This window comes from Schistocerca americana, chromosome 2 (genome assembly GCF_021461395.2).
Source record: "Schistocerca americana isolate TAMUIC-IGC-003095 chromosome 2, iqSchAmer2.1, whole genome shotgun sequence".
NCBI classification, from domain to species: Eukaryota; Metazoa; Arthropoda; class Insecta; order Orthoptera; family Acrididae; genus Schistocerca; species Schistocerca americana.
The window spans coordinates 199,765,228-199,792,192 of NC_060120.1; the positions used below are offsets into that span (position 1 = coordinate 199,765,228).

The window sequence follows — 26,965 nt, forward strand, 5'->3', positions numbered from 1 at the left end:
TCAACAAGTACTGCACAGTGAAGTGATCAGCAATAAATCACTTTCTTTTTTTTTGTGCCATTTAAGTGCTTTTGTTATGAAAGATAAAGTAACAGATAGAACTTTGTGGTGTAAAGGTGTCAAAGTGGAGCCTCGTCAAGATGAATGAGGATGGGCATCAGAAGGGAATAGGTAACCAATAAGGTTGTAATAAGAACAGGAGATCTGCAAGATAAACATGAAAAAGCATATCTCTGTAATGTATACACAGGGACTGAGTGCCTTCTTTTCACTACTCTGGACATGTCTCTGATGCTATTGTAACCACATTTTTCACTGGTTGCCTAAGGCATCAGTGATAAATCATTTTCATAGTTTTGGTGCCATTTAAGTGCTTAAGCTGAAGTAAAGCATAGCCTTTATGCAATCCATACCCAAATGAAATGATGGAAACTCCAGGTTGGAATTTCAACAATGTAAGAAAAAGTAGATTGCTATTTACCATAAAGATGACACATTATGTTGCAGGTAGACACAATTAAAAGACACTTTCATATGAGGTTTTGGCCACAGCCTTCATCCGGAAAATAAAGAGAAAAACACACACCACTCATTTATACAAGCAAGCACACCTCATGTACACATGACTCCTAATTCCAGCAGCTCAGACCAAAATGCAGCTGTCATGTGGAATGGAAGCAGCAATCTGGAGGGGGTTGGGAAAGGGAAGGGATAGAAGTATACAGGTAGGGGAAGAGAGGAGCACTTGTTGGCAGAGTGTGCAGATACTAGATTGCCAACAGGTGCAGCATCAGGAGGCTGTGGGGCCGAGAGGTGGGGAAAATGGGACAAAAAAGGAGAGAAGCAGGAAAATATTGGTGGTGTACTGACAGAGGAGAGCAAACAACAAAGGTAGGAGACAAAAATGGAGAGAAGGTGATAGGATGAGGGGGTGGAAATTTTTGGAGGGTGTGGGAACAGTATGTTACTGTAGGTTGAGGCCAGGATAATTACAGGAGTGGAGAATGAGTCATAATGATAATTTCTGCACAGTTCAGAAACGCTGGTGGTGGAGGGGGGATCCAGATGGCTAGGATAGTGAAGCAGCCATTGAAATCAAGCATGTTATGTTCAGCTGCATGTTGTGCCACAGGGTGGTGTTGGACAGCTGGTTGGTAGTCATACGAATATAAAAAGCTATGCAGTGTGTGTGTGTGTGTGTGTGTGTGTGTGTGTGTGTGTGTGTGTGTGTGTGTGTGTGTTCTTGTTCACCACATTCTTTGTTTGCTGCCCTCAGCCAATTCAGTCATGTGTGCATGAAGTGTGCTTGCGTGTGTGAATGATGAAGATTGTGGCTGAAAGCTTATGTGTAAGTGTCTTTTAATCGTGCCTGCCTGCAACTTAATGTGTCATCTTTATGGTAAGTATCAATCTATCTCTTTCTACATTGTTGATATTCCTTACCTAAATGAACTGCCTCTGCCTGAATGACAGATTGGCTTGGCATGTATGCCTTGTGAAAGAGTACCTTTTATAGATGGTAGTTCTGAATGCAGAAGTAAAATAATTTTAATTTGAATAAATCAACAATAAAGTACTCCTATAACTCCTCCAAACAGGTAATGGTCCACACAGCAGGATGTGTGGCATAGCCAACTGCTGCTACTAGTCAAGACCACTTTCTAATGATCAATGTGTCACGCATGTGTCATGTGACGTAATCAATCAATGATGTCTGACATGCATACACAGCACCTACCACTTTCTGAGTGAGTACACATGCTACAGAATGCTGTGGATGCGCTTATGCTGTAGATGACAGACGTGGAAGACAAAATACGTGCTTGTGCCAAACAAGAGGACTCCATAGCAGTTCCACCACTCCAAGCACCACAATGTAAACAAACAGCAGTGGACATAAAATCAGCCTGTGTGTTGTTTTCATAGCCATATCAGAGCCCAAGCAACAAAATGCGTCATACTGTGTACTGTGCCAAGCCAGCAATCAGATGTGGCCACTTCCAAGGTCACTAACAAGTGTCTGCTACTCTATGTCCATCACACCAGTAGTGACAACAAATACAAATCCAAGGTTACTATCACCATAGCCATCACAAAAAGCCTGCAGCAAAATAAAAGTTCCAATTCCTTCCACTACAACCTCACCACCCAAATTATTGGCACTGTAAGCCCTCATGACACTCCTACATGTAACACAACATATGGATCAGACCATTTGTTTGTCTAGGTCTTATGTATGTCACATATATTCCTAGCTGATTGCGGTTTGGATATTAGCATGTTTCTGAATATGCAGCACAACCAAACAAAGACCAGTACACAGTTTGCACCTGTCAATAACTCAATTATTTCTACTTATAGAGAGCAGGAAAGTAACTGCTGGTTTTGGTTTCCCTGGCCATGTAAGTGGACTTCTGTTTTTGGAGATGTTACTGAATGCATATTGGGGGCAAATTTCTTACATCATCATGGTATCAAAATAAAATTGCACTCTGCACAGCTCTGAATGGGAACTGAAACAGTTAAAAGGCAGTTAGGCAGTGTTTCTGAATCCAGAAGCTCATCCATTACTACCCCACAACTGCAACGTCAGCAATAACTACAGCCTTATCTGTTACCAAGTCTACAGAACATCACGGTTACTGCACAGGTTCCACAACACAACCACTGCAGCATCAGCATCCACAGCTGCAGAAACAGCAGCAGCAGCTGAAACAGCTGTTACAAAGTAACAGCCTGTGATTCTTGTGTAGTCATGTGCTCCAATGTCCACTTCTGGTGAGGTGTTCTTGTACAAATACAAGTGAAGTTTCAAAATTGAAAAATGTGGTGTATCCAAACTCGGATACGAAGCAGAAACCAGAACAGTTTCAAGCAAAAGAGTGAAAAATCCATAGAAACTCAGCACCGATTCCCCACTCCACACAATGAATGATGCCATTGACCCACCGATAGCAGTATTACCTACACAACAGCTGCCTAATCAGGACTCACATCATGTTCATCAAAGCATTGCTACTGGCTTCATCAGATCTGCTCATCAAGTTTACAACATATTCAGGAATGTTCCCCGAGCTCCACAGTGGGAGGGGCCGGGGGTTGGGGGGTGGGGTGTGGGGTGAGGGCAGAGGGTGTTGTGTAGCAGCAAGACTATTTTGATTGTGATACACGGTCACTGACGGCAATAATAAATACCTATGAGTAGGTAACTTTATGTTTAATTCTATTTACATATGTCTGCTCTACTAACTTACCAATGTGGCATGCCCTGTATTAATGTGTTTTTCTTAAATCTAGCTCATTCATTAGCATCATTGTATTGTGGATTAACATTCCCACACTTTGTTAATGTTAATTGATATTGTTCCAGTTAGGTGCAGTCTGGGCCAGTTTTGAGGCAGAGTTGTTGATTTATATGCTGAAGAAAGTTAGGCCAGTTAAATGAGCTGTTGAAAATGAGATATCACAATTTATATTCAAAAGAGTGTCCAGGAGGAGGTCTTATAGCATTATTTCTCAGTGATATAGTTTTTTAAACATAGTGATCAGATAACCCTCAGTGCATCAATCACCAGTTAAATATTAATAACGTGACTCTCCCCTACAATAGAGCTTCTACCTATAAAAAGCAAAGCACATAGTTATTAAGTTTATTGATTATGACTGTATCACCATTTGTAGTGGATTGTTACAACACCTAACGTATGAAGAAATTAAGGTAATAGTACAATGGTAACTGACAATTTGTCTTCAGACCAAAATATCTTCAGTGATTAAGCAAAAGATCACTGGAAAGATAATGTTGATGAATCGCTGGCACATCAATCAGTCAACTCTGTCGAAGGGTTACAAAATTAGGCTTTGACATTGGCTTCAAACTGGAAGGCCTGAAAGAATAACCTTCTTAATTCAAATAATTTAGGAATAAAGGAGACCATTCACTGAATAGCAGAAAGATTGAGTCATCGACAGGCACACAAAAAAGAGAAAGACAACTTGCTAGTTCTCTGAATATGAATAAACCCTTTCTGGAGCACACAGAGACATGCACACTCACACACATATGCCTATGCCATGAAGGGACACAGGTATGTATGTGTGTGTGTGTGTGTGTGTGTGTGTGTGTGTGTGTGTACGTGCGCACCCGCGCACGCATGTGCGTGCCTATTTATGACTCAATGCTTCTGCTGTTTTCCTTAAATTATTTACATTCTACCATAACATTCCTACTATATTTGACTTTCTTAATTGCCTCTGCATTTGGCATAAGGGTGGTGAGCAAATCCTCAGTTGACATAATGCAAATATTCAGTGACAGCACTTGCACAAAGTCTAAGAGCCACAAAATGTTGGGAAAGTTTTCAAAAACACATGATCAGTTTTATTATAACTTGGAAAATATTTACTTCTGCACATCATACATTACCTGCAATGCTCAAGTTTGCCCAAAGAAATAAATTAAGCAGACACTGAGAAAGAAGATGCTTCACTATACTTACAGGACAAAGTTCACAATATTGGCCCTCATAACTCGTGGAGTCACAAACACATTTTCCACAGACACATTTTCCTCTGTCTGAGCAGATAGGTCCTCCTCCTTTTGGAATGCAGTTATCCAGTCTTTCACTGCAATCACATTTTTCACCTGACCAACCAGCAAGACAAGTGCAAGAACCACAGACACATAATCCTTGATTCTCCCCTGAACAGAGCTGTCTGTTTGCTCCTCTTTTGCAGGAATAATTGTCACACTCACAGTATTTCCCATAAATGACCTGGAAAGTAATTTATAACAAATCATACATTCTAAAAAATTGGAATTCAGAAGAAAATCGCAAACACCTCCAAATAAGGGTGGGGAAGAGGTACATGATGTTGACTATAAGTACCAAATGAAATTATGATAGTATTTCCCAGAGTACTGAAGATAAGGAGACAAATAATCACAGACAAAACTGAATAACAGTGACAGGTATCTTGAGTAAACATGAATGATATCAAGTTTTACACAACAAACCCCTATGTCTGCTGTAATGTCACAGAAATAGTATATATTATGCTATGTGAAAAAGAAGTTATTTCAATAGTGTATACAATTTGACTAAAATGCTTTATTGTTGTTGAACACATTAAAATATCCTCCTGTTTCAGTAACTTCTCATAAGATACATGATATATCTATTTAATATTCAGCATTCTTCTGTAGCACCACATTTCAAAAGTTTCCAGTCTCTTCTTGTCTTAACTCTTTGTCCATGTTTCACTTCGATACACGTTTTCAGAAAAGACTTCCTAATACTTAAATTTATATTTGCTGTTAACAAACGTCTCTTCATCAGAAATGCTTTCCTTGCCTTTAACTTTCTACATTTTATATCCTCTCTATTTTTGCCATCATAAATTTTTTCACTGCCCAAACAGTAAAACTCATCTATTGCTTTTAGTGTCTTGTTTCCTAATCTAGTTCCCTCAGCTTTGTCTGATTTAATTTGACTATGTAAATTCCAATGCTCTTGGTTTACTTTTGTTAATGTTCATCTATCCTCTTTTCAAGACAATGTCAATTCTGAACATTATATCATAGGAGATACCTCAGATTATTTGTCAATGCTATAATTATTCCCTACGGCAAATATAATCAATTTAACGTTGTGGAAAAATTTTTCAAAATCAAGCTTTATGCAATTATTTTGCTTCTTTGTGGCAACTATACATGATCAAAGGAACATTTATTTTACTAACATTTTTCTGAAATACAGCTGAAAATTTCTGGGCTTGCACACATGACAATTTATATTATCACATACATTTATTATTTAAGTATCTATACTACTATGAAATTAAATAAAAAGGTAAAGTACAGCACAAAGACATTCTTCTAAAGATTTTGTGGGGCAAAGAGACTACAACAACTTTATCAGAAGACTAGAGAGACTATGACAACAGGAGTTAAAACATTTATAAATAGTTCAGTTCACACTGAAAGAAGCAACAGAGATGAAAATGCTACAGACAGATGAAGGGTAAAATATGTAAAAAATATCAACAAGGATATTGGGCAAAGCAGGAAGAGAGTAGTAGGAATAAGAGTATAGTAATAGACACAAACATGTTTAAGAGTCAGTTGTCATATTTCATAATCTGGGAGCAATGGTGTTTGGCAGAAGATACCAAAATCAAATTTAGCAAAGAAGTAACTAAATAAATCTATTTATTTTAGCCCCCTGCCATGTTGTATCAGAGGAAATTTTATTTTTCTGGGGCTGGAAGTTTGGTTCTGACTAATTCCTTGATTAATAGCTTGCAGTGATACTAAATGAGGAGAAAAGATTCACAAGTCAGCTGACAGATCAACTTACATACCACCTTTCCCATCATTTGTGGACGTTCTGTCAGCCAGCTGACTGGAAATTCATGTCTACAACTTTATGATACTGGTGTCACAACCATCAGGCTATCCGTAAATATGAAGTATCACAAAAAAACTGCCTGTTTAAGCTAGGCCCAGACCCAGGGGGCAGAGGGGATCTGAGGGCCTATGACAGACCAGAAGATTTTTTTTTTCTTCTTTCAACTGACACATTCAGTCTGCTGACAGATTTAATGAAGTCAGCAGTACTTTCTCTCCTGTACAATTTCTGAGTAGCACTTACAGCCAACAGCTGCTATATATTCAACTATTTGTCTTCCCTACAATTTTTGCCCTGTACTGCAGCTTCTAATACCATAGAGACTACACCATGATGACCTAACACATGTCCTATCAATCTGCCCCTCCTTCTAGTCATCATTTACTATATATTCTTTTCCACATCTATCCTACAGAAAACTCTTCATTTTTCATTAGTTCATAAAATTTTCAGCATTTTTTTTTTTTTTTTCCTTTTTAACACCACATTTCAAATGCTTCAGTTCTCTTCTTTTGTGGTTTTCCAACAATCCAGGATGCACTTCCTGTGCAGCAGACATGTAGTTGTTGTTGGTGGTGTGGTCTTCAGTCCTGAGACTGGTTTGATGTAGCTCTCCATGCTACTCTATCCTGTGCAAGCTTCTTCATCTCCCAGTACATACTGCAACCTACATCCTTCTGAATCTGCTTAACGCATTCATCTCTTGGTCTCCCTCTATGATTTTTACCCTCCAGCTGCCCTCCAATACTAAATTGGTGATCCTTTGATGCCTCAGAACATGTTCTGCCAACTGATCCCTTCTTCTAGTCAAGTTGTGCCACAAACTCCTCTTTTCGCCAATTCTACTCAACACCTCCTCATTAGTTATGTGATCTACCCATCTAATCTTCAGCATTCTTCTGTAGCACCACATTTCAAAAGCTTTTATTCTCTTCTTGTCCAAACTATTTATTGTCCATGTTTCACTTCCATACATGGCTACACTCCGTACAAATACTTTCAGAAATGACTTCCTGACACTTAAATCTATACTCGATGTTAAGAAACTTCTCTTCTTCAGAAACGCTTTCCTTGCCATTGCCAGTCTACATTTTATATCCTCTCTACTTCAACCATCATCAGTTATTTTGCTCCCCAAATAGCAAAACTCCTTTACTACTTTAAGTGTCTCTTTTCTTAATCTAATTCCCTCAGCATCACCCGACTTAATTCGACTACATTCCATTATCCTTATTTTGCTTTTGTTAATGTTCATCTTATACCCTCCTTTCAAGACACTGTCCATTCTGTTCAACTGCTCTTCCAAGTCCTTTCCTGTCTCTGACAGAATTACAATGTCATCGGCGAACCTCAAAGTTTTTATTTTTTCTACATTCACTGATATCCTTTCACCCTGAATTTTAATTCCACTCCTGAACCTTTGTTTTATTTCCAGAATTTCTTCTTCAATGTATACATTGAACAAAAGGGGAGAAACTCTGTAGCCCCACATTATGCACTTCTCTCTTGGTTTTCCATTTTATTGCTTCTGGCTGCATTAGTAATACTTATTATGTGTTACCCATTTTCCCATAGCTTTTCTGAGCATTTCAGACATCTTGCACCATTTTATATTTTAGAACACATTTTCTAAGCTAACAAACTTACAAAAGTGTCTCCTTTTTCTCAAATCTCTGCCATGGTTGCAGTGGCATTCTTCGTGGTCTACCAAGCAAAATGGCACTGTAAGCTCGCCAGAAACATTAGTTTCATCAGTGACAGTTACTTACAATATGACACAGTGCCATAACCAGAAACCTTTAATGTTTATTGACCCTGACCATGGACACCCACAAAGTTATACACACATGTGGGAACATTAGCATCACCGGCCACAGAAAATAACTCACAGTCTTATCTCTGACAGTTGATGGTTGCAGTTTAGTTTGATCTGTGACTTGAGTGTGTTATGTCATGCATTCTTGTATGTATTGAGTTTCTATAAAATAAAGACAGTTGCATACTCACTAGTACCGTGTTGTCTTTCATTCACTATCACTATGTACTGGAGCTCTACACTGATGACCCCCGATTACGGCATCACACAGTATTTTCGTGCTTTACTACCAAGGTGGTTACCACACAATGACAATGCAGTCATTATCACACTACGCTGCTATGCATTTCATGTGAAGTGGCATTAATTTTCCTGCATTCTTGTTTTACGTGCCTCTCTATGACATATAACATTTATCGTATGTTCAAAGCATCAAAGTACTGTGCAATGACAATGCCGTCATTACTGCATTACGCCACTATGCATTTCATGTGAAGTGGCATTAATTTCCCTGCATTATTGTTTTACATGCCACTCTATGACATATAACAATTACCACATGTTCAATGCATCAAAGTGTGTTTGTACTTGAAAAACTGACAACTGTGCATTGTACTGACCACCCAGAGCATTTTCAGTGTTCTGCTCTCCATCTCTGCAAGAGATGACTTGTTGGATATGGATGTTTGGTACTCCACAATTTCACAATTTCACATCCAATATCCTCCAAGGGATTTAAATTCAGATACAAAGTGTCATTACAATGCCGGACAGAGACGTGCTATCCAACTAGTTAGACAGCATGCTCTTATCAATGCTAATGTTTTGCACAGTGTCTGGATAGTGAATGTTTTATGATTATGTCTTTTAACCAGTTGAACAGTGCTCAGACATTATTTTCCACCCTACTACAGTATTTTGTTTAACTGACAATTTGTAACTGATGCCAACAACAATGGCAGCCACATTGCCTCACTGCAACCTCCACTCACCTCATGACAGCAGGAACCCAAACTCTCACGAATGCAACTGACTGTCACCAAGCACAACACCCTCATCACCACACCATCCCAGCAGGCCGAGGTATCACAACTTTGCTCAACCATCATTGGTGTCCCTTCCTCACCAAGGCAGTCAGCTGATGCATCATGCGTCCACCCAAATGACACTGATACAACATGATTCAGCCCGATCACTACCTCGCGAGGGGACAACACTTCCCAACAGGTCTGCTGGACAGCAAAACAACTTGTGCAGCAGACATCAATCTCCTGCCAAGTGTCACACATATATGCTGGCTCCACCAGCATCTCGGCTCTTCCGCAGCCAAGCGCCAATGGCCATGCACACATCACCATCATGTCGTGTGACCCACACCGTGCATGCCAGATCTCAGATGGTACCCAAGGTGACCACCTACCAGATGCAACAACACCCTCATCAACATCATACTGCAGTATTTGCGCTACCTGGAGAGCAATGTTACTGCACTGAACAAAACGTTCCAACAGCATACCATAGTTCCACTGACATCTAATGGGCAACTTGTTCACAATATCTGTCCCCTCTTGAATGGCTGCAACAGCACGTACATTTCACCAATGATAGCTGGCCATCTCACTGCTCACCCATCCCCTCTGGTCAGCAAATTCCTCAAGGACCCACCCAGTGCACACATACCAGGAGATACATCTTACCCACCTCCCCCTTCCATGCTCACCCATGCAGGTCACGCCATCCATGCACCCATTTCTGTGATTATCATCTCTAAATCCTGCACAAGGCCATCCTTGCCAACGTTTTCACTCCCCCCTACCCCAAACACCCGGTTGCCCAGTTGTCTCGGTTGTCACCTCCACGCCATTCTCCACACTACTGTGGGACTGGGGGGAGTTGGAGGAGAGGTGGGGGGGGGGGGGGGGGACTCTGTGGGAACATTAGCATCATTGGGTAGATGAAATACCTTTCAGTCTTATCTCTAATGACAGTTGCAGTTTACTTCAGTCCATGACTTGAGTGGGTCACATTGCGTATTCTTGTATGTATTGAGTTTGTATAAAATAAACTGTGTTGCATACTTGTTACCACTCTGTCATCTATCACTCCCCATATCTACGTACTGGAGGGTTAGCCCATGTGGATGGGCTGCAGAAAACATTCCAACTAAGTAAGGGGTTCCATTACCAGCGTGGACACACCTGCTGCCAAAAGGGATTGGCCGACATCATCCTATTTTATCTTCATTCCTCATGTATAAGTTAAAACATTTTTTTCCTAATACTCTTATTCAAATAGTAATGGTAATATTACAATAGTGTGCATATGTTACACAAAATGTCAAGTTTAAATAAACAGAAATCCCCTTCGAAACCTTATTATTCAGTTCATACTGTTTACTTTTCTGATGGTATTGTAATAACTAGTTTCATTAGAAATGCAATAGTTCAAAAATTACTGTAATTATAAAATTTCATACAGCCAGCTATCCATAAAAACACTGTGAGCTAATATATGAAAATCTAAAGGGAAGACCCCATTAACAACAAAGAGTAATTTTCCCTGATTACAGTAATGTAATTATATTTGCCCAAACTTAATTAGTTTCTCAGATATTTAATTAAAAATTTCAACTAGCCCAAACTTTCTGAACAGATTATGATCAAAGTACCATAACATTCATGGATTTAGTTACATACTTTTGTTAACCTGAAGTTTCTGCATCAAATGACACTCATATTATGTAACAACCTTCACTAATTAAAGACCTGCATAACTTCCAGTAACTAAATTTCATCATTCAGTATGGATGCCATACTTGTCATCCAGTGAATCCTAATGAACATTCATTGTTATGTTATGACTTATAGAGATGAATTTACAAGGTTTGCAGCACATCAGCACAAACCATTCCTTTTCAGAAATGTTATTAATCACTAGCTGGCAACACAAGATACAGTAAACACATAACCAACATACAGTGCACAGTGAAAGTGAGACGTTCAGTTGAAATGTTTTTGAAAAATGCCGAAAATTGAACATCCTGGTGTACACAAACCAACTAAGTACAACTCCAGGGCAGCACATGTTGATTAATATGATCACAAATTGAATGCATTTATCACAAACCAAGCAGTCTTTTGTTTGTCTTCACAGATGGACCACATCACCAACTAAGAAACAACAGAAAACATAAAAAATGACAATATTAGTGTTTAGTATACAAATCTGTGATGAGTGCATGGATAGGCAGCACATGGTGATGTTTGGTTTGTTGTTAATGAGAATGAGAGAAGCTGAAACTCAGTGCCTCACTTGATGAGATACTGTGGACACATTCAAGATTTAAAATATTGGCACATTGTTTTGTGATCAACAACATTATACCATTACTTGTTTTGAAGTTGTCAGCCAAAGTCCAGCGATGAAAATTACTTCCAGTATTACTATCATCATAGTTGATGGTTGGAGAGACAACATCATTGTTACAGGTAGTCTGCAGAAACTAGTTACAGATGTTTTCCACTGATGAATCATGTATACAGCATCAGTTAAGCCTTGAAGATGTTGCACTGAACCACCGAAACTGGTAGCCATACAATAAATAACATTGTAAGGATGGCTGTAGGTGTTCCATTTTATTACGTAAGTGAACTACTGAGGTCTCTCAGACCTCTAATCACAAGGACGGACATACAAAAACAGTTCCCCACTCAGCACCCAGCATCAACCCAGCCCTGAAAAACTTAACTATATCCTACATCAGGATTTAGAATATGTACTCTCAAGCCTGGAAATGAGCACCATCCCACTTACAACCTATCTCATCCCTCTGAAAGTGGTGTTCTGCAGCTCACCAATTCTGCATTATATCCTAATCCATCCCTATGACACACCTACTCCCAGTGCATTGCACATGGGTCGTAACCACAGTGGAAACCCATGTGGAAAACCTGTGTATACTGTCCAATATGGTCACCCAGCACACCTTACTCCAGACCTGTAGCAGGCATAACCTATCCTTTCACAATTAGGGTAAGAGTGATCTCAGGTGTGCTGCAGGGGAGTGTCATAGGACCGTTGCTATTCACAATATACATAAATGACCTTGTTGATGACATCGGAAGTTCACTGAGTCTTTTTGCAGATGATGCTGTGGTGTATCGAGAGGTTGTAACAATGGAAAATTGTACTGAAATGCAGGAGGATCTGCAGCGAATTGACGCATGGTGCAGGGAATGGCAATTGAACCTCAATGTAGACAAGTGTAATGTGCTGCAAATACATAGAATGATAGATCCCTTATCATTTAGCTACAAAATAGCAGGTCAGCAACTGGAAGCAGTTAATTCCATAAATTATCTGGGAGTACACATTAGGAGTGATTTAAAATGGAATGATCATATAAAGTTGATAGTCGGTAAAGCAGATGCCAGACTGAGATTCATTGGAAGAATCCTAAGCAAATGCAATCTGAAAACAAAGGAAGTAGGTTACAGTACGCTCGTTCACCCACTGCTTGAATACTGCTCAGCAGTGTGAGATCCGTACCAGATAGGGTTGATAGAAGAGATAGAGAAGATCCAACGGAGAGTAGCGCGCTTCATTACAGGATCATTTAGTAATTGCGAAAGCATTACGGAGATGATAGATAAACTCCAGTGGAAGACTCTGCAGGAGAGACGCTCAGTAGCTCGGTATGGGCTTTTGTTAAAGTTTCGAGAACGTACCTTCACCGAAGAGTCAAGCAGTATATTGCTCCCTCCTACGTACATCTCGCAAAGAGACCATGAGGATAAAATCAGAGAGAGTAGAGCCCACACAGAAGCATACCAACAATCCTTCTTTCCACGAACAATACGAGACTGGAAAAGAAGGGAGAACTGATAGAGGTACACAGAGTACCCTCCGCCACACACCGTCAGGTGGCTTGCGGAGTATGGATGTAGATGTAGATGTAGATCAGTGAAAACAGTCCTATAATATACCAGCTCTGCTCTGCTCTGCTTCTCCACAGTATTTTATGTGAGTATGGCCACCAACCAGCTGTCCACCAAAGTGAATAACCACTGCCAAACTGTGACCAGTAGTAGAGTTGATCACTCAGTGGTGAAACCTGCTGCTGAAACCAACATGCCTGACTGAATGACTGGTACACAATTCATGCCCTCTGGATCCTTCCCTCCAACAACTTCTCTGAATTATGTAGATATGAGGGTAGGCTGAAAATTAATACACAAATGCTTGTATAACATGACCTAAATAACTTTGAGGAATGTGCCAGGTTGCATGTGTGTAGTTTGAATGTGTTGCAATCATCCTGCATATTTTGAGTAACATGACCTAAATAACTTTGAGGAATGTGCCAGGTTGCATGTGTGTAGTTTGAATGTGTTGCAATCATCCTGCATATTTTGAGTAGAGGGACTATGGAGACATTTTCTAGTGCTGCATTAATACATGTTAAACAGTGTGGTGTTATTAAATCTTTATTTGATGAAAACGTGACTCTGACTGAGACTCATCATCATTTATAGGCTGTTAGTTGATGATGCTATTGTCAGGTCTACTGTAACTCAATCAATAACAAAATTTCATGGTTGTGAGCCTGGAAAAGCCATAACTGTTGGTGAAATATGCAGTGGACATTTGATCACTACCATAGAGAGTAAACATCAAAAACTCATGGATGGCTTGATTCAATATGACCGTCAAATCACTCAAAAGCATATCACATGCCATATTGGAACATCCAAACATCCAAGGAATGCGTCAGCTACATTACTGAACAATTAGGATACCACAACATCTGTGCAAGATGGGTGCCATGCCATCTAAAAGATGAGAACAAATGGCAATGATTGGAATGCTGCGAGTAACATTTGTAGTGATATAATGACAAAGGAGATGACTTCCTTTTAAATACTGTGATGGTGAACAAGTCAAGGATCCATCATTATGATCCAGAAGATAAAAGACAGAGCACTGAATATCATCTATCTTCTGCTAATACAAAGAAGTTCAAAGCACAGTCACCTCTAAAAAATGCTTTTGAATGTTTTTTGGGACACTTAGCAAATTTATGTAACTCATTATCTGGCATGGAGGAGGAGTGGCAAATTCTTCTCAGTACCTAGAGACTCTAAAACATCTCCAACATTGTGTTTGCTGTGTTAGGGGCTTGCACCAATAATCTTGCAGAATGACAGCACTTGTCAACACACCTTATGCGTAACTGAGAAGGTTCTGTGAAACCTGAAGATTGAACCAATTCCACACTCTCCTTACTCCACTGATCTTGCACCTTGTGACTTTCATTGTTTTCCTCTACTCAAGAAAGACATTACACCTCAGACAATGAGGTGAGGGCAGCTGTCAAGTCCTGGTTTTGAGAGAATTTGAAAGAATTTTTCAGTGATTCAATGAAAAAAACACACATTGGGAGAAATGTGTTAGTTTTTATGGTGACTATGTTGAAAAAATTTATGACTTTGAATCTTAAGAATTATACTTTAATGTCATTTTCGCCCAATCTTCCTAATTGTTTTTGTTTGTGTTCTACAAGCATGTGTGCATTATCTTTCAGCCCACCCTCTTAGGCTTTGCCTTTGCAACAAATCCTTGGATCCTGCAGTCCTTCTGGGCCCAGTCTTGCCCCTGCCTTAGACACATCTCAACCCTTGCCCTATGAACCTTACTTCACTCATCCTGCCCTCACACATTCCTCTCCACAGTGTCCCTCTTCCTCTGTTCTCTCTTACCCTCTCTAACCAATCCTCAATGTCATTGTGCACTGTGCACAAATCTGTGGCAGGAATGAACTCACCAGTGACACAACTGTGACCCATGTAGCTGCTACCCCTCCCTGGCAGCCATCAGCCACTGTTGTCTAGCCCTCCCTCCAGCTGGCTGTCTCCTCTCTCCACCTTGCCCACTCCAACTGACACGACACAACCCCTCACCCAAGCCTAATGCAACGCCAGGACAATGTAGTTGAGCAGGTGTACATTTCCATATGTGATCTTTTTAGCTCTGAAGAACAATTTGTCCAAAAGCTAGCAATGTTCCTATGGACTTTTCAACACCTTATGATGGTAACAGAAAGCATACAAAATGTAAATGAGCAAATGTAAAATGGCAATAATTTAATGTAAATACAAACCTTAAGCATTTATTTCATATGCCATTGGTATAAGTCAGTGTCACTAACCAGTGTTAAATTACGGAATCTTAAGCAACAGATTAGTCAAGTAAGTTAGTCAGACCCTTAAACACATTATAAAAAAATTCAAACTGCATAATTACAGCCAGTTGCTTATATCTGTTCCTTGCATATGTAAAGTAAGCAGCTAATGACAGAATTATTATCAGACATAAGGACAGAAGCTTCTACAGTCTATATCATTGACTGCATTACTATAATCACAAAGTTGGCAATCTTCCTCAGACAATCAATTTTCACTCACATTGAGGTGCCAAGAGTCATGGGATACCTCCAAATATTGTGTCAAACTTCTTTTGCCTGGCATAGTGCAGCAACTCAACATGACTTGGACACAACAACTCTTGGAAGACCCTGTATAAATATTGAGCCTTATAACCTCTACAGCCATCCATAACTGCAGAAGTGTTACCAGTGCAGGGTTTTGTGCATGAACTGACCTCTCAGTTACCTCCCATAAATATTTGAAGGGATTCATGTCGGGTGATCTAGGTGGCCAAATGATTTGCTCAAATTGTCCAGTATGTTCTTCAAATCAGTCATGAACAATTGTGGTGGGCTGATGTGGTACATTGTCACCCATGAAAATTCCATCATTGTTTGGGAATATGAAGCCCACAAATGGCTGCAAATGGTCTCCAAGTAGCCAAACATAACTATTTCCAGTCAGTGATCAGTTCAGTTGGACCAGAGGATTCAGTCCATTCCATGTAAACACAGCCCACATCATTGTGGACCCATCACCAGCTTGCATGATGTCTTGTTGACAACTTGGGTCCATGATTTTGTGGGGTTGCACCACACTTGAACCCTACCATTAGCTCTTACCAACTAAATAAGGACTCATCTGGCCAGGCCACAGTTTTACAGTCATTCAGGGTCCAACTGATATTGTCATGAGCCCAGGAGAGGCACTGCAGGCAATGTAGTGCTGTTAGCAAAGGTGCTTGTGTCAGTCACCTGCTTCCATAGTCTTTTAACATCTAATTCTGCTGCACTGTCCTAACAGATTCATTCACTGTACATCCAACACTGGTTTCTGCAGTTATTTCACAAAGTGTTACTTGTTTGTCAGCACTCACAACTATACACAAACGCCGCTGCTCTCAGACATTAAGTGAAGGTCATCGGCAACTGCATTGTCCATTGTGAGAGGTAATACTAGAAATCTAGTATTGTTGGTACACTCTAAGAATATTGAATACCCAAAACAATTTCAAAATGGAATGCCCCATACATCTAGCTCCAATTACCATTCCACATTTAAAGTCAGTTAATTCCCATTGTACAGCCACAATCACATCAGAAACCTTTTCACATGGATCACCTGAGTACAAATTACAGTTCTGTCAATGCACTGTCCTTTAAAACCTTGTGTATGTGACACTACCACAATTTGTATATGTGCATATCACTATCCCATGACATTTGTCACCTAAGTACATGCATTAAAAAAAAGACATAACTGCCATTCAATATTAGTCTTTTTTAATTGCAAAAATTATTTAAATTAATAAAGAAAATATCTGTTCTTATCATGGTCTGAAAACTATTTAGTAACTGAGATGTGGTCATATGAGCCATGAAGGTGACATGGTATTCAAAATCTTCATTACAAACTTTTTTGTGTCTCATAAGCACTTTACTTGTCCTGATAGATTTCAGGCACTGTGAAATTTAAGGCTTACCTCAGATGGATCTTTCCTGGTCTTGCATTCACAAATTCCACATTTACATATGCCAGCACCTGAGCACAAAAGACCTGTTACATTTGAGTAGCAGTCACTTTGATCTACTGCTGCGGTACTGTTCCTTTGACATTCACAGCGTTTCCCAGATCGAGAAGACTCACATACACATATTCCACATTCTAGTCTTCCACCATTATTACAGGCATCAGGGGATCCCTTTGGCTGGAAAAAAATATGAGAGGAAATGCATATTGAAACATTTGCATCCACCTCTGTAATACAGCTCCCAGAAGCAAATGTAAGGTAGATGGCATGTGTTATGAACTGTAAACATTGAAGATCTACTTAATTCAGTCTGATGATGAAAATGCAGAAAAAATTATACATATATTTCCAAATGCATTATAGTTAAATGAAAATTGATGATTTTAGATTATTATAACAATAATGGAAATTCCTAGATGTAAAGATACATAAAATAAGAGAAAAGCAACTACTTACCTACAAATTACTAGTGCATGAAGTACAGAAAAATGTACTACAACACAGTTAACATTAGCTTTCAAGCTCTTGCTCTTGTTCTAATAAGAGTACACACAACACAACCACACAGACACCCAAAGGTACACACTTGTAGTACCAGTGAGATTGATAATTGAATACTATGTCTCAAAAACAGTTACCTGTGTAGATAGATGTGCAGAGGGGGTAGGTAAGGACATACGAGGCAAGAAAGGGGGTAGAAGGGTAGTGTGTGTTTTTGATTATGTGTTTCTGTGTGCCACACACCAGTTCTCTACATGTAAGTGCTTGCAGTTTCCTTATCTTATGTAAAATTATCTTTATATATGAATGGTATCTTTTATTTATGCATTCATTTACTCACTATCAAATATAACAAAGAGTTTGGCTGCTTTGAGCACATGTAAATTTTTAAGTAATTTTTAATGAATGAACCATCGGCTTACTAACAGAGGTTCTTCTCACAGCAATGGAATATCTATGCATATCATTATCTATCCTCTATTGAATACACAATGATGTTGCATAAAGTGACTGAAATTTTTGAAAGACATACAGCAGAAGATAAAAGGGTTGCTCTGAGATGTGAAATAGCAAAGGCACCAAATAAAAACCTAGGAAAAGGAGATGAAACCCTATAGGAAACCTTTACTAACATATCAGGTATTAAATTTAATTTATGAACAGAAAATATATGAAAATACTGCAGGAATACAGACATCTAAAACATCAGATTGACAAAAACTGTAAAATTGCAAAGCAGAAGTGGCTAGAAGAGAAATGCTAAGCTGTGTATAGAAGCATGTGTGACTACATGAAATATAGATGCTGCATATGGGAAAAATAAAGAACATTGGAGAAAATGGGAGCAGACATTTGCAAGAGTTCAGATGACAAGCAAATAAAATGTAGGGAAGGGAAAGCTTTTTTATTGATATTTTATTTGTCCAGTTTCATCATGCAACACAAACTGTACGAATGATATTAGACACATCAGAATAAGGATGCAGTTACACAAAGTGTTTCAAGGACTTTGCATCAACTGTCTAGGAGTAATAGATCATGTCATAAGGAACATATTTGTTGGAGACCAAATGTTCGCCAATGCTTCCTGGCAATTCTACGCATTCTTTATCATTCATCCACCCTGGGAAAATGAGACTGCACTGAATTAGAAATATCTGTTAACCATGTGTGGTGTGTAACACCTAATCCAGTAAATTGATTGAGTGATTTTCAACAAGAAAACCATAGAAATAGCTGCCACTACGTGAAGAAAGATATTTTAGAAGTGAATCAGGAACTTCACTTATGCTGGCCCTACTGTCTTCACACCAAGCCGGTGACTGGATTATAAGCAACACACAAGGCATATAGGAGTCATATAATGCCTACACTCTGCTGGTTCTCATGGATGTAAAGGCTAAAAAGTACACTCTGTGTTACTGGGAAGCATCAGCAAACATTTTGTCTCTAAGAAAAGTTGTTCACCATGATTTGATATATCAGCCTTAGATTTTTGATATAAAAACTTTGAAATGCACTGTTTAGTATTAGAAAAAAAGATGTGATAGTAATTAGGTATATATTCTTATAGTTTATCAACAATGGAGGAAAAGACAGATTGCTACTTACTGTAAAGAAGACACTTTAAGTTTCAAATTAGTGCAATCAAAAGACACAAAAAGTTTTCGGCCATATCCTTCATCAGCAAAAGAGAAACAAACATAGCTTAATACACACAAACAAGCATGCCTCATGCGTACTTGACCACCAACTCTGGCAGCCCAGATTAATTTATCAGTGTGTCACTAACTGTTTAAGGACAAGCCAAAATAAAGATATAGTAATATATATACCAGCAAAATAAGTAAGCATATTAAAAATAGATAACCATTCTTACTGTCTAAGTCTATCAGTAACTGTTCAGGAAACATTTATTTTTACATATTCAGAAATTCTTTAGCAGAATAGAAACAGTGCTTTATGAGACATGCCTTTAATTTCATTTTAAATATTGAATATCTGGTGGTTTTTACTTCCTCTAGTATCTTTGGTGTAATATGACACCAATGTTAAGAATGCTCCCCTGACAGAATGTTTTTCTGTAATGTATTTAGCGTATATTCGATATTCTCATATAACAGTTGTGTACATTATTGATCAAGATATAGTCCCAAGATAACAAAATATTTTCATAAATAAATTACCTTGCAATGTTCAGAACACCACTTTCAGCAAGGAAAAATTAACAGGGCTCAATTTTTCTAAGGCCACAACTTATTATTAGAGCTCATTTTTGAATTCTAAAAACATTTATACTGTCAGTCGCTGTGTGCTCAAAAAATGATCCCATATCAGAACAGGGAGCAGAACAGTGTGCAGGTGTTCTGCTTGCTGTACAATACAATATTCTTAGACTGTATCACATGGATGAGAGCTTCTATGATAAGTTATTTACATGTGTTTCCTATTTAAAGCCCTGTCAAACCCAGTAACATAACACACATGCTGTAGAAGGCCCAGCCAGCTAAGTTAAGGTGCTACACTCTTGAGAGCACAAATGTACTGTTCAGCCGTGACAGTGATGGTCTGGCCACCAGCTTGAGTGGCACTGGAAAATTTCTAATCCAGTGGTGGTTAGCAATTTGAAACAAACAACTGGCCTGGGTAGGTAGCAGACAGGCAGTTCCCTGCCCATTAAGGAGGTACTGAAGGACAAGATGCTTGGCCAGAGCTAACTTCTGTTATTTTTAAAAGTGAAGGAATATCCAAATATTAAACACACAATAGTAATTCAACCACTCTCTGTAGAACTAATCTGAGTACACCAAGGTCACCAAGCAGTTACAATGGTTTCATCAAAATACTGATATCTGTGATATCTCTAATAATATAGAAATTAGCTTTTGAATGCAAGCAAACAAATTGAGAACTATCTAAAGTTAATCACAAGTAAGCACTACACATGATCTTGACAGACATTGTATTGAACTGTAACACTGCATTCTAGTTATCAGTCATGAATGCTACACAGCCAGAATCAATCTAGTGTTAAGTTAAAACATAGATGTAGTGCATAACAGTGTCAGATCATCATGTCCTCCACATGAACACTGAGTCCAGCTTTATACTTTCATCATTAATCATCCATGCAATCTAGCTGTTGATTATTTCTCTAATACTGTTCTGTATGGAAGTACACAATTAATTATTTATATGGAATTACTGAATGTAACATACGTTGTCTGGTACTGTTTAAACCAAAAAGAACTGAACTTTTACACGCTGTAAATACTTTTACTGTAATAGTAGCCGGCCGCGGTGGTCTCGTGGTTAAGGCGCTCAGTTCAGAATCGCGTGACTGCTACGGTCGCAGGTTTGAATCCTGTCTCGGGCATGGATGTGTGTGATGTCCTTAGGTTAGTTAGGTTTAAGTAGTTCTAAGTTCTAGGGGACTGATGACCACAGAAGTTAAGTCCCATAGTGCTCAGAGCCATTTGAACCATTTTTTGTAATAGTAAAAGGGAAAGTGTGGTGGTCCATTACTAAGCAATCCCTTTTACTAAGCATTCCATTTTATTAAGCATTAGATTTAAGAAAGACTGTAAGTTGGAAGGGAGACAGACTGTGGCCCAGTGGCATGGACCTGTATGTGGTTGCACGTATTATTGGCAGGAAAAAAACAGCTATGTTTTGGAAGTCATAAGAGCAGTTTTCAAGTGATGGTTTCACTTGTGTAACATGTGGTCACACTAGATACCATAACAATTGATGGGACTCTGAAAATATTCATATGACGTGAGACTTAGTCAACATTCAGGAGTTGAGACATGCTGTCAAGTTGAGGTCTATGATGGGGTATTGGGAGACTTCATACATTTTCACATTAATACACAATGGTAAGCTTTATTATGGAATTTATCGTATTATGAATTATTTAAATGATTATGTAGGACCACCACCTGTGGCGGTTTCACCTGCTTTAATTTTATTTGGTTGCTGATTGTTGTCCTGCAGGTGAAACTCCACACACTGTTACAATAGTTTCTTGTTGAACATCTATGAGCAGTAACAACTAACCACCAAGTTCACAGTTCTTCAAGAATAATCAGGTACATATGGAGCAGACATTGTCACTGTTTTTACATACAGCCTAATTGTTTAACACTTATTCCACAGTTGATCTGAAGCATTGTTGTTGTAATAACCAGTACAGGTTTCTCGTCTGAAACTTGGCCGTGGACAGACTGTCTCCTGACCAAAAATCGGGTCCTTATATATCATCACAATAATAGGTGCTGAAGCTGCACATTGTTCAAAGTTTAATTTACAGAAATTACAACTAAATCTTACTTTATTAAATTAACTGACTACATCAAAAAATTGGTTCTTTTTAGCAGTTTCTTCTACTATGAGGTTTAGGCTGAATTATTTGTTTAAATCAAGAAATTAACAATTATTGTTATGCAAACAATACTTTGGACGAAACTGTTAATTACTTTGGAATTAACTAAGGGGTGCTTTTGCTAACATGTTTCTGAATAGAGCCAAACAGATACTTTAAGATTACTAGCATTTTGTCTTCCTAACGTTTACAATTATTACAGAACTTATATTTGTTTATATGTCAACAATAGAATTTAAGTTACAAAACAATTTCTGATTTCACCCTGTAACAAACAATACTAACTAGGAATAGTCAAAATAAATCAGACATATTTGAAATATGTCTGCTTGTGTCTGTATGTGTGGATGGATATGTGCGTGTGTGCGAGTGTATACCTGTCCTTTTTTCCCCCTAAGGTAAGTCTTTCCGCTCCCGGGATTGGAATGACTCCTTACCCTCTCCTTTAAAACCCACTTCCTTTCGTCTTCCCCTCTCCTTCCCTCTTTCCTGATGAGGCAACAGTTTGTTGCGAAAGCTTGAATTTTGTGTGTATGTTTGTGTTTGTTTGTGTGTCTATCGACCTGCCAGCGCTTTTGTTCGGTAAGTCACCTCATCTTTGTTTTTATATATAATTTTTCCCACGTGGAATGTTTCCTTCCATTATATTGACATCTACGTTTTTAAATATACTGTATAGAGTTTTTTGGTCAAGATCTACTGAAGCACATCACCTTGTATGTAGATAACATTCTGATTGCAAGCAATACATGGAATGAACATATGGCAATCTTAAAGAAAGTTTTTCAGAAATTCGAATCTGCAGGTGCTAAACTGAACCTGAGAAAATCTCCTAGGTCAGAGGAAGCCAACTATATTGTATGCACACTCCCTTTCACTCGACTTGGAGGATAAAACACCAAAATGTGCAGGGATGCTAGTCTAAGTAGATGGAGAAGCAGATTTTCCAATTAATATGTTATGCATAGTTGAACACTAGGCAGAAAACAAGGAGTTGGATAAAGCACAGTGCTTTGTATGCCATAATTTGTCATACATATGAGAAGTTGATCAAAGCCATGTAGTGCCCATCAGTGTAGATAATTTTGGATCAGTGGAAGTAAAGCTAGCATGACATGCAGTGATAACCAATTTGGAAAAGTCGGTGGAAAAAGAGATGTATAGAGAAATCAGTATAAAGTACACTAAGCCTGAACAGTCTGTCAATTTTGCTGCACTGTGAGGGAAAGTGTCACATTTGCTCGGAAGTGATAGGGAGGTAATGGAAAAATTGTTTGTGGAATATGCAGAATTATTCAACCTTCCAAGACCATTTCCAACTAGGCCACTTATGCAGCAGAGAATTCCCACTGGGAACTTCCAGTGTATAGGAAGCTATGCCAGATTCCACATTACCTCAAACCAATGATGGAGGAATTTGTAAACCAACATCTCTGTGATGGAATAATAGAAGAGAGTACCAGCCAATGGGGCTGGTGAGGGGTGAGGAGAGGAGGAGGGGAGGGGGGGGGGGAGCATCAGTCATTATTGTACCAAAACAATAGCTCAGAAGGCAGTAGGGCATATAGATTCAGTTGTGACTATCAATAATGAATCAGCATATGGTAACACTGCACACCCAGTATCACACAATACAAAGACTTTGAATAAGCTGAGGCAATGCCATTATTTTGCAACTATGGATCGATGAAGTGGGTACCATCCATCGTCGGTAGTGCCAGAGAATGAATATAATCCACATTTACAGTTCTGGTCATTAATTGCACCACTGAATGCCATTTGGGTTGACAAATGCCCCTGTGACATTCCAAAGCCTATTGTCTGGGGAATTATGAGGCCTGAAACTGCAATGACACATGGTATACTTAGATAATATTACAGTATTTTCTAGACATATAAGAACACATGGTACATTTGTGGGACATCTTTAGTCATTTGTGAGCAGCACTATTTTTAGTGCGTTATTTTTTATCAAAAGAAATATGTTATTTGGGCCATGTTATCAGTCAGGATCATGGGCAAACAGACCCACAGCTCATAAAAGCCATGCAGGAATTCCCTATTCCTACTATGGAAAAAGAGCATCAATGATGTATGTACAAAGACTGAAGCAATGAATGAAACCCAGGTCTCATGCTCACTAGGCACATGTGCTAACCACTATGCCTCCCTGCCACAGTGGCTTTGCACAACTGCATGGACTACCCCAGATGTCTGAGACTTGACAAGATCTCTGGAACCATGAACTACCCCAGATGTCTGAGACTTGAAAAGGTCTCTGGAACCATATAGTTTCATTAGAATAAAGCACCTATGTCTGGCTTTCAGGCACAATCCCCTGTTTCATTTGACACTGAGGTGCTATTCCAACACAATTGGAGACACACTGCAAGCTTGTTCAAGTTTAAGGGGAATACCAAGTGGACTGGGGCATGAGCAGCAATTTGGATCAAGGAAGGAGGTGTGACAGGGCAGTCTATGCAACTGAGCAAAGCCACAGTGTCAGGGTGTCTTACTGGTTAGCACCCAGCAGTACAGCTGGGCTCAAATCCTATCCTTGCTACAAATTTTCATTCATTGCTTCAGTCTGCTTATATGCATCATAGATGTTTGAGACTTGAAAAGTCTCTGAAACCTCATGATTTCATTAGATAAAACACCACCACTCCTTTTTGGGGTTGGCTTTTTATTACAGGAGTGCCAAAGTTTGCAAACATAGCATGGACACTTACACATCTGTTAAAGAAGGGAATAAAGTTTCATTGGCCTCCTGACTGTGAACACCCCTTTGTGCATTTAAGAGTCCTATTGATGTCTTGTACTGTCCTCACTTCATGGATATGAAAAGTGGTTCATACTAACTTGTGATGCCAGGAACCATGCCTTAGGGTATGCATTACACCAACAAACAGACAAGGCAGAGCACCTGGCAACCTATGCATCAAGAAGATAAACAAGGCAGAAAATAATTACTTAACTATAGAGAAGGAGATGCTCAGCCTCATTTATGGTATCACATATTTCCATTGCTATCTTTATGGTGGATGTTTCAAAGTCATGACAGATCACATTGATGAGCCTCAAAGAACAAACTGGACACCTAACTTGATGGGCTTTATGGCTTAGTGAGTTTGATTTTGAGGTAGTACACTACCTCAAGAAAATAAATGGCAACATTAGCTGATTGCTTCACAAGATACGTATAATGGAATGTGTTGGTATTTCAGCAGATGAGTGGTATAATGCTCTGGCTGCTGACTGTAACTGTCAGCAGTTGCTATACAAACCTAGTTTTGTGTTGATTATGGAGTGCTTTGCAAAAGAACAAAGTGTTGGTGGCATACGGTCATGCTGGCAAATTTATATAACAAAGTACTGTCTTAGCAGGGCATGTAGGTTGCTGTGCTACTGAGTGATGTGTTATGGAACATTATTGGTGGGGAACATGGAAGTAAGACTTGGAGCAGTATGTGAAAAACAGTGTACTGTGTGCACAAAGGTTTGAGTTAAGTTAACTGCAAATTGCATTACAAAGGTTGCCAGACTCCAATGGACCTTTCAAGATGATTTGTATGGATGCCCTCTGCCAGTTAGCACAAGTGCTGGAGGGAGACTCAATATGGCTTATCTGCAATCAATCACTTTTCCCATTATTTGGTTATGATTGCTGTGAAAAACCAGCAGACAGAAACTGGATCTCAGGCAACAGCAAAGAATTCTAAAATTTGGGACATTGGAAACTGTGGAAACTGATTAGGGTACCAGTTTCATTTCAAAGTAAATGAAAAAGGTGTGTAGACTTTTATGAATTCAGAAGTTATGGACAAGAGCAAATGGAAGAACAGAAAGGGTACAGAGAAAGGCAGGGAAAATGTTAAGTTATTAAGTGAACAGTCACTGTAGTGACTGGGCTGCTCTACTACTATATGTGGTAGCAACTTATAACTCAAAGGCGCACCAAAGTACAGGATTATCACCATATGAGGTCACTTATGGTCAGAAGATGCTCTCCCCTTTTGAACTGTGTAAACCTTCTCCTGGGGATGATATATCAATTGTTCGTAATTTTGCTAAGAGGTTTAGGAGTATCTGAAACTGGGTTAAGATAGCAAATACAAAAGCCCTGGATTGGCAGGAAGGAGAAGGCCAATCTGCCCAAGTACCCTGCAGGGCAATGGGTAATGTTGACCAACCCCTATATTCTGGAAGACAGACAAAGAAATTCATTACACCATACCAAAGGCCTTACCATGTAACTGAAATACCTTTCTGGTCAATGTGAAGCAACAACCCCTGACTCATACTACTGTGATGATTGGTACTTGTGGGGTGAGTGTGACTGTTGAAGGGTGTCCCAGAAGCCCTGTCTCATTTACTGGTAGCTTCATCCAAAGGAGGAAGGGAATAGATTGAGGGTGAAGGAGAAGGGTGGGGGGGTGAGGAATGAATGAATTACCCCTAAAATGCTCCAATTTATCCATATGTCATAAGACCATGGAGTAGCCTAGTGAGCTAAGCAAGGATTTCCTCTTCCTAGAGGGAGACACAATACATATGTGAATTTTATCTGTGTTTTTCTTGTTAGTTGGGAAAATGTGTGCATATGCGTAATGGTTATGTTTAAGTTTGTATGGATTACAAAGTACTGAAATTCAAATCTCAGAAGATTTCGCATTTCTGCTAGAGGCTTACAAATCAGCATAAAGGACAGATTTTATTGTAGTTAAAGTATGTATTAAGGTAATATATTAAAAGGTCAGACTTCTATTTACGAAGAATGTGTAATGTTGTTAATGGTATGAAGAGACTTAGCATCAATGATTTCAGGCTTGGTAATGGCTACAGGAGTGTCCTGAACTCAGGAATAGTAGTTAATAATGTTACCTTTCAAATCTTATT

The 26,965-nt window shown here is 39.0% G+C and overlaps 1 protein-coding gene across 2 annotated transcripts in view; it reads right to left on the reverse strand.

Annotated features, from left to right (window-relative positions):
* Positions 1-26,965, reverse strand: part of LOC124596053 (integrin beta-PS-like) — a 254,844-nt gene that overhangs the window by 38,550 nt on the left and 189,329 nt on the right. For both annotated transcript variants that reach the window (XM_047135029.1, XM_047135028.1), the window contains exons 10-11: positions 17,134-17,358; positions 4,500-4,775 (exon numbers count right to left, since the gene is read on the reverse strand). In XM_047135029.1, coding sequence (XP_046990985.1) covers positions 4,500-4,775; positions 17,134-17,358 — 501 coding nt within the window. The remainder of the gene's footprint in view (positions 1-4,499; positions 4,776-17,133; positions 17,359-26,965) is intronic.